At 50.1% G+C, this 18,427-nt stretch overlaps 1 protein-coding gene across 3 annotated transcripts in view; it reads right to left on the bottom strand.

Moving 5' to 3' along the window:
* LOC137352940 (C-X-C chemokine receptor type 3-like) overlaps positions 1–17,847 on the bottom strand; it is a 32,602-nt gene extending 14,755 nt beyond the window's left edge. The window contains exons 1-2 of one of the 3 annotated variants that reach the window (XM_068018797.1): positions 17,264–17,847; positions 1,158–1,252 (exon numbers count right to left, since the gene is read on the bottom strand). In XM_068018797.1, coding sequence (XP_067874898.1) covers positions 1,158–1,252; positions 17,264–17,327 — 159 coding nt within the window. In that variant the 5' untranslated portion in view covers positions 17,328–17,847. Of the gene's footprint in view, positions 1–1,157; positions 1,548–11,038; positions 11,137–17,263 lie in introns of those variants that run through there. The other 2 variants (XM_068018798.1, XM_068018799.1) reach the window with 2 other exon arrangements.
* Positions 17,848–18,427: the final 580 nt, after the last annotated feature.

The raw sequence follows: 18,427 nt of genomic DNA, 5'->3' as shown, positions 1-18,427 counted from the left end.
GGAATGTAAATGCTGTAAGTAACAGAGAAACTGGATTGCTGAGTGCTTTGGAGGCTCCGAACAGACAGAGAAGGCTTGCAGTGTGGAAAGAAGGCAACAAGAAATTTCTGCATCCAATGCTCTCAGTGAGAAACCAGAGGTCAGAGCTGCTGGAGAGAGTTTAAGAGGCAATTGGATAGGGTTCTGGATCGAGGGAAGGGCATGAGAGATAGAGAAAGAAGGTAGGGATTGAGGGATATCACAAGGGATATGGGGAGAAGGTGGTTAGATGGGGTTGAGGGATATGGGGAGAAGGTGGTTAGATGGGGTTGAGGGATATGGGGAGATGGTGGTTAGATGGGGTTGAGGGATATGGGGAGATGGTGGTTAGATGGGGTTGAGGGATATGGGGAGATGGTGGTTAGATGGGGTTGAGGGATATGGGGAGATGGTGGGTAGATGCAGATTAAGGGATGTGGGGAGAAGGAGAGTGGGTGGAGATTGAGTGATGTGGGGAGAAGGTGCGTGGGTGGGGATCGAGGGATGTGGGGAGAAGGTGGGTGAGTAGGATTAATCTATCAACTACAACATGTTTGTCCAAATAAACCTTAAGATATTGTACGGTTGATCATAAAGTGAGTGCCTGGCTATGTAAATTAGCCCATTCATCATAGAAATGAACTGGTTACTTTCTGAAATACAAAGACAATATCTCGCCCGATTCACCACCAAACAAATAAAAGATTTATCGTCACTCCTGAACACCCAAGGATGGGCTGTGAATTATGTGACAATACTAAAGTGCAACCCTTCAAAATTCACGAAACGAATTGCCGATGTAAATAAATATTAAACGGATGAGAGAAAGCGATTAATCAGAAAAGCAGTGATTGAGAAGTTGAAAAGCATTAAAGGATTGCTTTTCAGAAAGCTTGCACATTGCGTTAAAATATGTCATTTCTTTTCAATTGCAATACATTCCCTCAGATTGCAATTTCACTTTCTGAATTGGTCAGGGAAATTTGAAAAAAGGGATATTAAAATTCAGGGGAATTGTCGCTGAGCCGATTCTCGTGGTGTGAAGACCAGTTACACCGAGAGAAATGATTCGATTTTTAACAAATAATTCAAATCATGAAAATTCGCAGTTACAGTTAAGTACGAGGGTTACTACTTACCATGCCCCAGTCATACTCTGGTTCTCCCATCGATGTTTTGAATTGATATTTTCTCTCTGATACAAAATGCTGTCGTTTTTCTCGGTGACAGATATCTGAACAAGAGAGCAGGAAACTGCAGTTATTTGATAGCTTGTTTCAGAGGCAACAATGAATGAATTGGCTGCAAATAGAAAAGGAGTTGTGGTCGAGAAACTGATTTTGCCCTCAATTGATTTGACGCGACGCCCGATCAGTCTGCATCTGAGTGAAAGAGAGGCTTGCATTTCTATAGAACCTTCCACGTCCTCAGGAAGTGCTAGAGTGCTTCACGGTCAATGATGTCCTTCTGGAGCGTGTCCGCTGTTGTCATGTGGGAATCACAGCAACCAATTTGCGCACAGCAAGCTTCTGCGAACAGCAAGGAGATAAATCACAGGATAATTTGTTTTTTTTTTGTTGGTGAAGTTGGGTGTGAGGTGAATCTTGGCCCGGGAGGACTCCCCGCCCCGTTCTCATTTGAAAAAGGGCACCCCCAGCAGTGTAGCACTCCCTCGGCACTGCACCAGAGCAAGGCCCTCAATATTGCACTGGTTTACAGTACACGTTTCAAACTGAAATTCATTTGCATCGTCCCCAAGCATAAAATCGTCTGTGAACCAGCGGGAAGGAGCTGCAGTATATAGTGAGGAGATAACTGTTTCTTTTTCATTCTTTTTGTCCAGTTTTAAAACAATTAGTTTAGCGTGGAAACCCTGGTGCAGTTTTTACCGGTGCGGCTTAAAATAGGATTTTAATCAAAGTTCTCAGAACCCTGTCAGCAACGAAACCTGATTTAAACTCACTGAAAAAGGGCCACACGGGAATATTTTGTCGTTGCGTTGTTTGGCACAACACAGTTTCTTAGTAATCATGGGCAGGAGTGTTGGATAAAACCACCAACAATAGGAGGTGTGAATTCGACAAACTGTTTCATCTTGGTCTGCACATTCAAGAGAAGCACTCCTTGAGAAAGGGAAGCAGTTCCTATACTCACCATTGTAACCAAACAAGCAGAGCTTGAGAGCTTGAGAGACAGGATTCTTGTCATCAGGTTAATAAAGTAACACTCCTGAAGTTAGAATGTACTGGTACTCCCTCCCACCTCTTGCGAATACACTCCAATGTACACCTTCACTGGTCCCTTGATCAATTTTTTCCAACTTATTTTTGAGGGGCAGTGGGAGAGGTGGTTAGTACAGAAAAGTAACTCTTAAAAACATATGTACGAAACAACTTCGAAAGAGCTAAGGTATCTCCCCTAATGCCGCAAAAATATCAAGATGATAGCCAGATAATTATTCCATTGTTATTTCTCTCTATCAGTTTCCATGGGAACTCAACTCATTATCAGAATCGCAGAATCACAGAATTGTTACCTCGCAGAAGGAGGCCATTCGGCCCATCGTGTCCGCACCAGCTCTCCGAATGAGCATTTCACCCCAGTGCCACTCCCCACGCCTGCCCCCCGTAACCCTGCACATTCTTCCTTTTCATATAACTGTCTAATTCCCTTCTGAATGCTTCAGTTGAACCTGCCTCCACCACATTCTCAGGCGGTGCATTCCAGACCTTAACCACTCGCTGCGTGAAAAAGTTTTTCCTCATGTCACTTCTGCTTCTCTTACCAAATACTTTAAGTCTGTGCCCTCTCGTTCTCGATCCTTTCACGAGTGGGAACAGTTTCCCCGTATCTACTCTGTCCAGACCCCTCATGATTTTGAATACCTCGATCAAATCACCTCTCAGCCTTCTCTTCTCCAAGGAAAACAGTCCTAACTTCTCCAATCTATCTTCATAACTGAAATTCCTCATCCCTGGAACCATTCTCCTGAATCTTTTCCGTACTCTCTCCGATGCCCTCACATCTTTCCTCAAGTGCAGCGCCCAGAACTGGACACAATGCTCCAGCTGAGGCTGAACTAGTGTATTATACAAGTTCAACATAACTTCCTTCCTCTTGTACTCTATACCCCTATTAATAAAGCCCAGGATACTGTATGCTTTATTAACTGCTCTCTCAACCTGTCCTGCCACCTTCAATGACTTATGCACATATACATCCAGGTCCCTCTGCTCCTGCAACCCCTTTAGAATTGTACCCTTTATTCTATATTGTCTCTCCATGTTCTTCCTACCAAAATGAATCACTTAAATTTCTCTGCATTGAACTTCATCTGCCAGCTGTGTCATCTTTTTTAAAGTTCGAGCTATTTGCAAGATTTGTCAATGGGATCTTGGTACAATATACAGAAGCTATAAAAATGTAGTGTGTTTTAGTGCGAGACTATATTATTGAGAGCTCCATGCTCAACATGCTTAAGAAGGTCCTCCTGTATCCAATTTTACAGTATCTGTCTTTAGTGAACAATAAGTGTGTTTGAAACCCCACGAGGCATATTAATTTCATCAGATGGAACATTAATTTTTAAACTCTTACTGGACTGAAATATGGCTCTACCTGCATTTTGTGAAGGACAGTAGCTGGAAACATTTGCATTCTAAGAGACAGTTGACTGGAGAAGACAATGGAACTGCTCTCTGATTCAATGAACCCAAATGGATTTTGATCACCAGACACTGAATGTGTAAAAAGTCAGCATTCCATCTCCCCCCCCCCCACACTGAGGATAATCCACAAACCGTAGGAGCAGTTGTTCCAAATAAGGGGTTAGTCACATGACTAGCCAGCTGGCCAACTTGGAGTTTTGAATTGTGCTCACAGACCAGCTTGAGTCAGATTGCAGCTGAACGTGAAGAAAGAGCATCTCTCCCTGTCTCTCTCTCTCTCTCTCTCTCCCTCTCACGCAAAGAGATGGACCCATGGAAGAAACTAAGCCAAGACGGAAAACCATCGAAACAAGTTTGAAAGAGTGCACTGGGCCCCAACGAGACGGCAAGATTTGACTGCAATCAAAAGACTCCACATCGAACTCAAAAGACAGTAAATGAACTCCAGCTACTGCTTCAAACTTTTCCCCTTGATTCTTTCTCCTTTTCTGTCTCTACCTGCACGTGTTTTTATCGCGTATGCATGCTAGTGTGGTCACGTCACGTATTAATAGTTTTAACTGAATTAGAGTTTTAAGGTTAATAAACTTACACCTTTCTTGTTTAAATCGAAGAAAACCTGTCTGGTTGATTTATTTGCCATTACAATTTGAGAGCAGTGAGCAAGGATTCACTGAGGGGGAGCTAAAAACACGGTGTTTTAAAAATTAAACCCTGTTACAGTCAAACCAGGAAAAGGCAGAGAGGGAACCCCTAGACCCCTTTTTCACCTGGTCGTAACAATAGCCAGACCGTGATCTATCCCAAATAAAAACAAAGTGCTGGAAAATACTCAGCGGGTCTGGCAGCATCCGTGGAGAGAGAAGCAGAGTTAACGTTTCAGGTCTGTGGCCTTTCATCAGGTGCCCAACGACTGTGATCTACTCGAACTGGTTGTCCAGTCGGATTCTAAACTGCAAAATACCCTCTTCGGGTAACAAGCCATAATATTTAAGAGCGAGCTGCATTCTACTGAACATTACAAGGATATTGTACATGTATATGGAAACACCTAGGCCAGTCAGCTTCTGCGATGAGAACAAACAAGTTAAAATTTTAGGTGTGCACCCTCATCAGAGCTGGACGATATTGGCATGGATAGAGGATTGGTTAACTTCCAGGTAGCAGGAAGTAGGCATATATGGATCATTTTCAGGTTGGCAAGCTGTGACTAGTGGGTGCTGCAGTGATCAGTGCTGGGGCCTCAACTGTTTACAATTTATATTAATGACCTAGATGAAGGGACAGAATGCACGGTCGCTAAATTTGCGGATGACACAAAGAGAGTAAGTTGTGAAGAGGACATAAGGGCCGGAACCTTACACCCACAGGAGCGGGACTGGAGGCGGGGATGGGAGGGGGGGGTGGGGGAGGGGCATAAAATTCAGCAGGAGGCAGGGAGTGACATTCTCATCGCCTTCCCGGCCCAGGCCGATTAAGACCCTTAAGCGGCCTCCTCCATTGCTGCTCCTCACCCTGGCTGCAGTCCCGGCAGGGGCCACAGCTCCGGCTGATTGGCTGGCAGCTCTTGGAGGCGGGACTTCCTGCCTCAGAAGGGCGGAGGTCCTGCCCAAGGCCAATTAAGGGTCTGGGCCGCACAAAATCACAGCATGGTTTCCAGGCCCAGAGGAGGCGGGTCCGTCCTCGACCTTTTCTGCCAGTGGGCGGGGCCTCCCGCCCAACATAAAATTCTGGCTAAGGCTGTAAAGGGATATAAATAGTGTCATGAACATGTGCTATGCTGAGTTATGTTTTTTTTTATAATCCACCGGTTGAAAACCTGAATTAAACTTTAAAAGAAACAACAGACAAAACACTGATAAAAGTGAGTGTGTGTGTGTGTGTGTGTGTGTGTGAAAGTTGGAGCATGGTTTATTATTTTACTTAGATCGTGTTTTGGTTTTAAGTACAATAAACAAACCTCTTTCTTGTTTAAACGAAAGAAAACCTGTCCGACTGGCTGTGTTATGATCATAGCACCATAAAGGGTTAAACTCTCACTGAATTGGCAAACACAACCACTGTTTAAGAGAAATAGACCCTGTTACGGTCAAACAAGGAGAGGGACATGAGGGGAGCCTTTTGACCCCTCCTCACCTGATTGGAACAATAGGTTAAGTGAGTGGGCAAAAATATGGCAGATGGAGTTTAATGTGGGAAAATGTGAGCTTGTCCACTTTGGCAGGAAGAATAGAAATGTCTGGATATTATTAATATCTGGAAATCTATCGATCTCAGTCCTGAACGTACTCAATGACTGAGCCTCCACCGCCTTTTGGGGCAGAGAATTCCAAAGATTCATCAACCTCTGAGTGAAGAAATTCCTCCTCATCTCAGTCTTAAATGGCCTACCCCTTATTCTGAGACTGTCCCCTGGTAGGGAAGTTCTGTTACAGTTGTACAGGTTATCGGTGAGACCACATCTAGAGTATTGCATACAGCTTTGGTCTCCTTATGTAAGAAAGGATATAATTGTGTTGGAAACAGTTCAAACGTTTGTTGCCCATCCCTGATAGCCCTTGACAACTCAGCGGGCTTGCTAGGCCATTTCAGAGGGCAGTTAAGAGTCAACCATGTTGCTGTGGGTCTGGAGTCACATGTAGGCCAGACCAGGTAAGGACGGCAGATTTCCGTGCATAAAGGCCATTAGCGAACCAGATGGTTTTTTTTGTGACAATCGATAATAGATTCATGGCGCCATTACTGAGACTAGCTTTCAATTCCAGACTTTTATTTACTAATTAATTTGAATTTAAATTCCACTAGGATTTGCACCCGTGACCCCAGGGCCTCTGGATTACTAGTCCAGTGACATCACCACGACACTACCGTCTCCCCCAACGACAGCACGACGTCAGGATCCCCATTTGTCCCCAACATCGGGTTCCTGACCCAAGACGCAAATTTTTTTTTTAAACGTGGGAAAATGTCCCAACTGGTGCCTGTGCGTCCGAGACACTGAACCTTCTGGAAGCAGGGCAGTTGACAGAACTCCGCCCTTCGACCTGGGGAATGTGACTGGATTTATCAGCAGGCCCTGATCCAGACAAAATTCATTTTAAATCAGCCTCAAAGATCGCAGGAAAACACAAACACAAGTGGTTTTGGGCGTAACATGCACAATTAAAGTCCCTCAGTTTTCCCAACACTCTGACCAATACTGACAATCCCACGCCACAGTTTAAAAAATATTTATTTGAATTTAACCAGAGGAGGAGACCGATTCACATTAAGATATCACCTATGTCTGTATAGACGGGGCTGTTCCAACACTCCCCCTGATGGCCTCCCATCTTCCACCCTCTGTAAACCTCAACTCAACCAAGACTCTGCTGTCCCCGTGTCCTAACTCGCACCTTCCCTATCTCTGTAACCTCCTTCAGCCCCTACAACCCTCCCTATCTCTGCAACCTCCTCCACTCCCTACAACCCTCCCTATCTCTGTAACCTCCTCCAGCCCCTACAACCCTCCCTATCTCTGTAACCTCCTCCAGCCCCGACAACCCTCCCTATCTCTGTAACCTCCTCCACTCCCTACAACCCTCCCTATCTCTGTAACCTCCTCCAGCCCCGACAACCCTCCCTATCTCTGTAACCCCCTCCAGCCCCTACAACTCTCCGAGATCTCTGCCCTCCTCCGATTCCAGCCTCTTGCCCATCCCCCGATTCCCATCGCTCCACCATTGGCGGCCGTGCCTTCAGCTGTCTGGGGCCCTAAGCTCTGGAATTCCCTCCCTAAACCTCTCCGCCTCTCTCTCTCTCTCTCTCTCCTCCTTTAAGACGCTCGAGCTTTTGGTCGCCGGTCCCTAACATTTACCAAAGCAGCTGGATGTTAGATTGTGTCTGATAATCAGTACGGTGAAGAACCTCGGGATGTTTTAGAGTGTTACAGGCACTATGCAAATGCAGGTTGTTGCTGGTGCATCGATCGGGTAAGTTGACGGTCTTGAGAGTTCGAACTGGTCAGGGTCATGGCCCCGCGTGACCACAATGCAACACGATCAAGATCACTTCCAGGTCGTGAACTGACCTCCTGCCTATCATTAGAGCTCAGTTCGCTGGATGTCATTGATCCGAAATTGGAGCCCAACCTTTGGCTGGGAAGTTCAAAACTAACCAACGCCTGTTGGGGGCCATTTGGGAGGCTCCTGTGTCCAGTTGCCATCTTTCGTGTCAGATCCCAATGGCAGGTGTCAACAGGCTGTTTGGGCATGGAAGGCGTCGCGGTGAACGGGTTGGATCATCAGGGGGATACCTCCTGAGCAGGGTAGCGTGGCGGTCAAAGCCCACTGACCCGCAGGGCACTGAGGCTAATGACTGCCATTTCCCCCTGCACCCCCCCCACACCAATTGAGATAAAATAACTCAGTGCAGGTCAGTGGAAACTGGGACTTTAATCGTTGTATAGAATCACAGAATGGTTATTGCACAGGAGGAGGCCATTCAGACCATCAGGTCCATACCAGCTCTCTGCAAGTCCCTCCTCCCTATCCCCCTAGCCCCCGCACAACTTTACTCTTCACATCATTATCCAATTCCCTTTTGAAAGCCACCATTGAATGTGCCTCCACCACACTCTCAGGCAGCGCCTTCCACATCCCAAACACTCGCTGACCAAAAAACTTTCCCCCACTGTGCCCCCCACTCAAGCCGCCATTGCTTCTTTCACCAATCGCCTTAAATCGGTGTCCTCTGACTCTCCATCCTTCCGCCAACGAGAACAGTTTCTCCCGATCGACTCTGTGGTTTCGAACACCTCGACCAAATCTCCTCTCAACCTTCTCCTCTCGAAGGAGAACAGTCCCGGCTTCTCCAATCTATCCACGTAACTGAAGTCCCTCCTCCCTGGAACCGTTCTGGTGAATCTTTTCTGCACTCTCTCTAAAGCCTTCACATCCTTCCTAACGTGTGGAGCCCAGAATTGGACACAATTCTCCAGTTGAGGCTGAACCAGTGTTTTGTAAAGGTTCCCCATAACTTCCTTGCTTTGTGTGCTGTCCCTCTATTTATAAAGCTCAGGATACTGTATACTTTATTCACCACTTTCTCAACCTGTCCTGCCGCCTTCAATGATTTGTACACATATACACCCAGGTCCCTCTGCTCCTGCAACCCCTTTACAATTGTACCCTTTATTTTATATTGTCTCTCCTCATTCTTCCCAACCAAAATGAATCACACTTCTCTGCATTTAATTTCATCTGCCACTTGTCTGCCCATTCCACCAGTCTGACTGTGTCCTCTTGAAATCTATCACTATCCTCCTCACTGTTCACAATACTTCCAAGGTTTTGTGTCATCCACAAATTCTGAAACAGTGCCCTGCACTCCTGGGTCGATATCATTTCAAGGAAAGCAGCGGTCCAAACACAGACCCCTGGGAAACCCAGCGAAATACCTTCCTCCAGTGCCAAAAGCAGCCGTTCACCGCAACTGCCTGTTTCAACAATGCACTGGCCCGACCATTATGCACTCGGCATCTCTTGGAAGCAATGCTTGTGCTGGAGAAGCCACAATAAACCTCAGTTTTGCAGTCAGAGTCCTGCCTTGTGGCTGTTGTAGTTTTGTCTGCTTTCAGCTGATTTGATCACCAGCTTCCAATCTGTTATGTAAATCATTATGAGGCTGCCATTATCAATCTAAAGGAGTCAGTGTAAACCTCAGCCAGAACACTTCTGAAGAATATTTGAGTTATCGATGTAAGATAAGCTGTCTGAGGTCAAATGGATGTTTTACACTTCAAACACTGAACCAGGTGACAGACTGCAGGCTCTGCTTTCACTGAGATATCATCGAAGATTTGTGCAGAGCAGACAAAGGCCATTCAACCCATCGTCCCTGTGCTGGCTCTTTGAAAGATCGATCCAATTAGTCCCCACTCTACCCCCTCCCCTGATCTTTCCCCCATCTCCCTGCAAATATTCCCCCTTCCAGTATTTCTCCAATTCCCCCTTTTGAAAGTTACTATTGAATCTGCTTCCACCGCCCTTTCAGGCAGCGCGTTCCAGATCACAACAACTCACTGCGTCAAAAAAATTCTCCTCCTCTCCCCCCTCTGGTTCTATTACCCATTATCCTCAATCTGTGTCCCTCTGGTTACCGACCCTCCCGCCACTGGGAGCAATTTCTCCTCATTTACTCCATCAAAACCCCCTCATGATTTTGAACGCCTCGATTAAATCTCCCCCTTAACCTTCTCTGCTCTAAGGAGAACAACCCAGCTTCTCCCAGTCTCTCCACATTAACTGAAGTCCCTCATCCCTGGGACCATTCCAGTAAATCTCCCTCCGAACCCTCTCCAAGGACTCGACATCCTTCCAAAAGTGCTGGCGACCGGAATTGGACACAATTCTCCAGCTGGGGCCGAACCACAGTTTTATATAATTTAACATTACACCTGGCTTTTGTATTCCACATGTCTGGTTAGAAAGCCCAGTAACCATGTGCTTTATTAACCCCTTGACTGCCTCCTGACTCCCCAAAGCCTGTCCACCATCTACAAGACACAAATTAGGAGTGTGATGGAATACTCTCCACTTGCCTGGATGGGTGCAGCTCCAACAACACTCAAGAAGCTCGACACCATCCAGGACAAAGCAGCCCGCTTGATTGGCAAACCATCCACAAACATTCACTCCCTCCACCACCGCACAGTTGCAGCAGTGTATACCATCTACAAGATGCACTGCAGCAACTCACCAAGGCTCCTTAGACAACACCTTCCGAACCCGCGACCTCTACCAACTAGAAGGACAAGGGCAGCAGATACATGGGAACATCACCACCTGCAAGTTCCCCTCCAAGTCACACACCATCCTGACTTGGAACTATATCACCGTTCCTTCACTGTCGCTGGGTCAAAATCCTGGAACTCCCTTCCTAACAGCACTGTGGGTGTACCTACCCCACATGGACTGCAGCGGTCCAAGAAGGCAGCTCACCACCACCTTCTCAAGGGCAATTAGGGATGGGCGATAAATACTGAACTAGCCAGCGACGCCCACATCCCATGACAGAATACAAAACTATCCTGCCACTTTCAATGATTCGTGCCTAAACCCCGACTTTGAAAATTGCCGTTGAAGGGGAAAAATTTGCAGGACTATGGGGGAAAGAGCGGAGGTCGGGGAGGAGTGGGACGGATTGGATAGATCTTTAACAGAGCTGGCACAGGGAAGATGGGCCGAATGGACTCCTTCTGTGCTGTAAGAATCTATAACAGTCACATAGAATGTTGGAATTGAGAGAGAAAAGACAGTATTAGCAAATAAAGAAGCCAAAATTAGTAAGTATCAAAGAAGAACTGCAATTACCTGACCTTTAAGAGTCGAGCAGAAATGATTCACACCTGCTGCCAATACCTGGGAGAACATGATAAGACAGGAAATCTGAAAGCTGATAACTAGCAGAGCAATCTCACAGGTTTTTCTGCTGAGATGCATATCTTGCTGATTATGTTAACGATCAAACGTTTCATCGTCTCTCTGTGCAAGGGGAATACATGTAGGTTGCAGGCTGTCAGTTGTGGCCAAAAATGTGCATCGCACTGACACAGAGTTCAACTACGCCTACAGCACTCAAGGCTTCGTCAATTTGACCTCGCCAGCCTCGATTGCTGCATATCTGTGGGCTACTGCTTCCCGGTGGCCAGGGCTCAATTGTGTGCGAGCCCAGACAGCTGAAGGTTCGGGCGGCTATTCGACTGTGGGAGTCGCTGCTGTGGAGCACAATCCTGAGCACCGCAATCGCTGGATAGCAAGCAGGAGCAGGAACCCGGATTAACAATTTCCTGGACTTAGAGTGGGTTGTCCGCATTTACAGGGGGTCCCCGGGGAGTGTGTCCGTATTTACAGGGGGTCCCCGGGGAGTGTGTCCGTATTTACAGGGGGTCTCCGGGAGTGTGTCCGTATTTACAGGGGGTCCCCGGGGAGTGTGTCAGTATTTACAGGGGATCTCCGGGAGTGTGTCAGTATTTACAGGGGGTCCCCGGAAGTGTGTCCATATTTACAGGGGGTCCCCGGGGAGTGTGTCCGTATTTACAGGGGGTCCCCGGGGAGTGTGTCCGTATTTACAGGGGGTCTCCGGGAGTGTGTCCGTATTTACAGGGGGTCCCCGGGGAGTGTGTCAGTATTTACAGGGGATCTCCGGGAGTGTGTCAGTATTTACAGGGGGTCCCCGGAAGTGTGTCCATATTTACAGGGGGTCCCCGGGGAGTGTGTCAGTATTTACAGGGGGTCCCCGGGGAGTGTGTCAGTATTTACAGGGGGTCCCCAGGGAGTGTGTCAGTATTTACAGGGGGTCCCCGGGAGTGTGTCCGTATTTACAGGGGGTCTCCGGGGAGTGTGTCAGTATTTACAGGGGGTCCCCGGGGAGTGTGTCAGTATTTACAGGGGGTCCCCGGGGAGTGTGTCAGTATTTACAGGGGGTCCCCGGGAGTGTGTCAGTATTTACAGGGACTCCCAAAGACTCCCTGTAAATACTGACACACTCCCCGGAGACCCCTTGTAAATACGGACACACTCCCGGGGACTCCCTGTAAATACTGACACACTCCCGGGGACCCCCTGTAAATACGGACACACTCCCCGGGGACCCCCTGTAAATACTGACACACTCCCGGGGACACATTGTAAATACGGACACACTCCCGGGGACCCCCTGTAAATACTGACTCACTCCCGGGGACCCCCTTTAAATACTGACACACTCCCCGGGGACCCCCTGTAAATACTGACAGACTTCCCGGGGACCCCCTGTAAATACTGACACACTCCCCGGGGACCCCCTGTAAATACTGACACACTCCCGGGGACCCCCTGTAAATACTGACACACTCCCCGGAGACCCCCTGTAAATACGGACACACTCCCGGGGACTCCCTGTAAATACTGACACACTCCCGGGGACCCCCTGTAAATACGGACACACTCCCGGGGACTCCCTGTAAATACTGACACACTCCCCGGGGACCCCCTGTAAATACTGACACACTCCCGGGGACACATTGTAAATACGGACACACTCCCGGAGACCCCCTGTCAATACTGACACACTCCCCGGGGACCCCCTGTAAATACTGACACACTCCCGGGGACCCCCTGTAAATACTGACAGACTTCCCGGGGACCCCCTGTAAATACTGACACACTCCCGGGGACCCCCTGTAAATACTGACACACTCCCCGGAGACCCCCTGTAAATACGGACACACTCCCGGGGACTCCCTGTAAATACTGACACACTCCCCGGAGACCCCCTGTAAATACGGACACACTCCCGGGGACTCCCTGTAAATACTGACACACTTCCGGGGACCCCCTGTAAATACTGACACACTCCCGGGGACCCCCTGTAAATACTGACACACTCCCGGGTACCTCCTGCAAATACTGACACACTCCCGGGGACCCCTTGTAAATACTGACACACTCCCGGGGACCCCCTGTAAATACTGACACACTCCCGGGGACCCCCTGTAAATACTGACACACTCCCGGGGACCCCCTGTAAATACTGACACACTCCCGGGGACCCCCTGTAAAAACTGACAGACTTCCCGGGGACCACCTGTAAATACTGACACACTCCCGGGGACACATTGTAAATACTGACACACTCCCGGGGACACCCTGTAAATACTGACACACTCCCCGGGGACCCCCTGTAAATACTGACACACTCCCGGGGACCCCCTGTAAAAACTGACAGACTTCCCGGGGACCCCCTGTAAATACTGACTCACTCCCGGGGACCCCCTGTAAATACTGACTCACTCCCGGGGACCCCCTGTAAATACTGACACACGCCCGGGGATCCCCTGTAAATACTGACACACTCCCCGGGGACCCCCTGTAAATATTGACACACTCCCGGGGACCCCCTGTAAATACTGACAGACTTCCCGGGGACCCCCTGTAAATACTGACACACTCCCGGGGACCCCCTGTAAATACTGACACACTCCCGGGGACACCCTGTAAATACTGACACACTCCCGGAGACCCCCTGTAAATACGGACACACTCCCCGGGGACCCCCTGTAAATATTGACACACTCCCAGCGACCCACTGTAAATACTGACACACTCCCGGGGACCCCCTGTAAATACGGACACACTCCCTGGGGACCCCCTGTAAATACTGACACACTCCCGGGGACCCCCTGTAAATACGGACACACTCCCGGGGACTCCCTGTAAATACTGACACACTCCCGGGGACCCCCTGTAAATACGGACACACTCCCCGGGGACCCCCTGTAAATACTGACACACTCCCGGGGACACATTGTAAATACGGACACACTCCCGGGGACCCCCTGTAAATACTGACTCACTCCCGGGGACCCCCTGTCAATACTGACACACTCCCCGGGGACCCCCTGTAAATACTGACACACTCCCGGGGACCCCCTGTAAATACTGACACACTCCCGGGGACCCCCTGTAAATACTGACACACTCCCCGGAGACCCCCTGTAAATACGGACACACTCCCGGGGACTCCCTGTGAATACTGACACACTCCCGGGGACCCCCTGTAAATACGGACACACTCCCCGGGGACCCCATGTAAATACTGACACACTCCCGGGGACACCCTGTAAATACTGACACACTCCCGGGGACCCCCTGTAAATACTGACACACTCCCGGGGACACATTGTAAATACGGACACACTCCCGGGGACCCCCTGTAAATACTGACTCACTCCCGGGGACCCCCTGTCAATACTGACACACTCCCCGGGGACCCCCTGTAAATACTGACACACTCCCGGGGACCCCCTGTAAATACTGACAGACTTCCCGGGGACCCCCTGTAAATACTGACACACTCCCGGGGACCCCCTGTAAATACTGACAGACTTCCCGGGGACCCCCTGTAAATACTGACACACTCCCGGGGACCCCCTGTAAATACGGACACACTCCCCGGGGACCCCATGTAAATACTGACACACTCCCGGGGACACCCTGTAAATACTGACACACTCCCGGGGACACATTGTAAATACGGACACACTCCCGGGGACCCCCTGTAAATACTGACTCATTCCCGGGGACCCCCTGTCAATACTGACACACTCCCCGGGGACCCCCTGTAAATACTGACACACTCCCGGGGACACATTGTAAATACGGACACACTCCCGGGGACCCCCTGTAAATACTGACTCACTCCCGGGGACCCCCTGTAAATACGGACACACTCCCCGGGGACCCCATGTAAATACTGACACACTCCCGGGGACACCCTGTAAATACTGACACACTCCCGGGGACCCCCTGTAAATACTGACACACTCCCGGGGACACATTGTAAATACGGACACACTCCCGGGGACCCCCCTGTAAATACCGACACACTCCCCGGGGACCCCCTGTAAATACGGACACACTCCCGGGGACCCCCTGTAAATACTGACTCACTCCCGGGGACCCCCTGTAAATACGGACACACTCCCCGGGGACCCCATGTAAATACTGACACACTCCCGGGGACACCCTGTAAATACTGACACACTCCCGGGGACCCCCTGTAAATACTGACACACTCCCCGGAGACCCCCTGTAAATACGGACACACTCCCGGGGACTCCCTGTGAATACTGACACACTCCCGGGGACCCCCTGTAAATACGGACACACTCCCCGGGGACCCCATGTAAATACTGACACACTCCCGGGGACACCCTGTAAATACTGACACACTCCCGGGGACCCCCTGTAAATACTGACACACTCCCGGGGACACATTGTAAATACGGACACACTCCCGGGGACCCCCTGTAAATACTGACTCACTCCCGGGGACCCCCTGTCAATACTGACACACTCCCCGGGGACCCCCTGTAAATACTGACACACTCCCGGGGACCCCCTGTAAATACTGACAGACTTCCCGGGGACCCCCTGTAAATACTGACACACTCCCGGGGACCCCCTGTAAATACTGACAGACTTCCCGGGGACCCCCTGTAAATACTGACACACTCCCGGGGACCCCCTGTAAATACGGACACACTCCCCGGGGACCCCATGTAAATACTGACACACTCCCGGGGACACCCTGTAAATACTGACACACTCCCGGGGACCCCCTGTAAATACTGACACACTCCCGGGGACACATTGTAAATACGGACACACTCCCGGGGACCCCCTGTAAATACTGACTCATTCCCGGGGACCCCCTGTCAATACTGACACACTCCCCGGGGACCCCCTGTAAATACTGACACACTCCCGGGGACACATTGTAAATACGGACACACTCCCGGGGACCCCCTGTAAATACTGACTCACTCCCGGGGACCCCCTGTAAATACGGACACACTCCCCGGGGACCCCATGTAAATACTGACACACTCCCGGGGACACCCTGTAAATACTGACACACTCCCGGGGACCCCCTGTAAATACTGACACACTCCCGGGGACACATTGTAAATACGGACACACTCCCGGGGACCCCCCTGTAAATACCGACACACTCCCCGGGGACCCCCTGTAAATACGGACACACTCCCGGGGACCCCCTGTAAATACTGACTCACTCCCGGGGACCCCCTGTAAATACGGACACACTCCCCGGGGACCCCATGTAAATACTGACACACTCCCGGGGACACCCTGTAAATACTGACACACTCCCGGGGACCCCCTGTAAATACTGACACACTCCCGGAGACCCCCTGTAAATACTGACAGACTCCCGGAGACACACTGTAAATACTGACTCACTCCCGGGGACCCCCTGTCAATACTGACACACTCCCCGGGGACCCCCTGTAAATACTGACACACTCCCGGGGACCCCCTGTAAATACTGACAGACTTCCCGGGGACCCCCTGTAAATACTGACACACTCCCGGGGACCCCCTGTAAATACTGACACACTCCCGGAGACCCCCTGTAAATACTGACACACTCCCGGGGACTCCCTGTAAATACTGACACACTCCCGGAGACCCCCTGTAAATACGGACACACTCCCGGGGACTCCCTGTAAATACTGACACACTCCCGGGGACCCCCTGTAAATACTGACACACTCCCGGGGACCCCCTGTAAATACGGACACACTCCCGGGGACCCCCTGTAAATACTGACTCACTCCCGGGGACCCCCTGTAAATACTGACACACGCCCGGGGATCCCCTGTAAATACTGACACACTCCCCGGGTCCCCTGTAAATACTGACACACTCCCGGGGACCCCTGTAAATACTGACACACTCCCGGGGACCCCCTGTGAATACTGACACACTCCCGGGGACCCCTGTAAATACTGACACACTCCCGGGGACCCCCTGTAAATACTGACACACTCCCGGGGACCCCCTGGAAATACTGACACATTGCCCGGGGACCCCCTGTAATTACTGACACACTCCCGGAGACCCCCTGTAAATACTGACACACTCCCGGGGACCCCCTGGAAATACTGACACATTGCCCGGGGACCCCCTGTAATTACTGACACACTCCCGGAGACCCCCTGTAAATACTGACACACTCCCCCGGGGACTCACCGTCTCTTTTACAGTTTGCACATTGTTTGGGTAACAATCCAGACATTATTGCCATTGAGATCATGCCGATTCCTTTCGCTCCTAATTCCCAATATTCCTCCTGCGGGAATCTCCATGTTGTTTGTTCTGAAAGGGACAATGACGACCGGAGTATTTTCCACCCTTGTGAAATTCCTTTGCCCACAACTTGAGATCTCCTTTAGCCCAGCGTGAAGTATTTCCTCTGGGGTGGGACTATGATCCGGATAAAAACTTTCCAGAACTTTCTCTCCCTCCCTTCTCTTTCAAACTCGCAGGCCAGCTTCATGACGCTGAGTTACTCAAGGGAGAGACAATTCCATCGGATGTGAAAACCCAGGATAATCTCAGTTTCCTCCAGATTTTATAGAATAGATATCCTACTCATGTCAGTTTTATTTCCGTAGTTAAAGACCAGCTTTGATTAAAAGGGAAACATTACTCATTACTCAGCTGATGTAGTTTCAGTATTGGCTCTTTTTAAATTAATTTATCTTTCTGTGAGGCCTTCAGTCTTTCAATTTCTGCTTTATCCTAGATTTCCACCTCCGTAACATGGTCCAACTTCGCCTCTGTCTCAGCTCATCTGCTGTGGAAACACAACCCTCCCTATCTCTGTAGCCTCCTCCAGCCCCTACAACTCTCCCTAACTCTGTAACCTCCTCCAGCCCCTACAACCCTCCCTATCTCTGTCACCTCCTCCAGCCCCTTCAACCCTCCCTATCTCTGTCACCTCCTCCAGCCCCTTCAACCCTCCCTATCTCTGTCACCTCCTCCAGCCCCTTCAACCCTCCCTGTCTCTGTAACCTCCTCCAGCCCCTACAACCCTCCTTATCTCTGTCACCTCCTCCAGCCCCTTCAACCCTCCCTATCTCTGTAACCTCCTCCAGCCCCTACAACCCTCCCTATCTCTGTCACCTCCTCCAGCCCCTTCAACCCTCCCTATCTCTGTAACCTCCTGCAGCCCCTAAAACCCTCCCTATCTCTGTAACCTCCTCCAGCCCCTACAACCCTCCCTATCTCTGTAACCTCCTCCAGCCCCTACAACCCTCCCTATCTCTGTAACCTCCTCCAGCCCCTACAACCCTCCCTCTCTCTGTAACCTCCTCCAGCCCCTACAACCCTCCCTAGCTCTGTCACCTCCTC

Source organism: Heterodontus francisci, chromosome 39, assembly GCF_036365525.1.
Source record: "Heterodontus francisci isolate sHetFra1 chromosome 39, sHetFra1.hap1, whole genome shotgun sequence".
NCBI classification, from domain to species: Eukaryota; Metazoa; Chordata; class Chondrichthyes; order Heterodontiformes; family Heterodontidae; genus Heterodontus; species Heterodontus francisci.
Note: the sequence above shows the minus strand (reverse complement) of the source record. Positions and strands in the feature narration are given on the sequence as shown.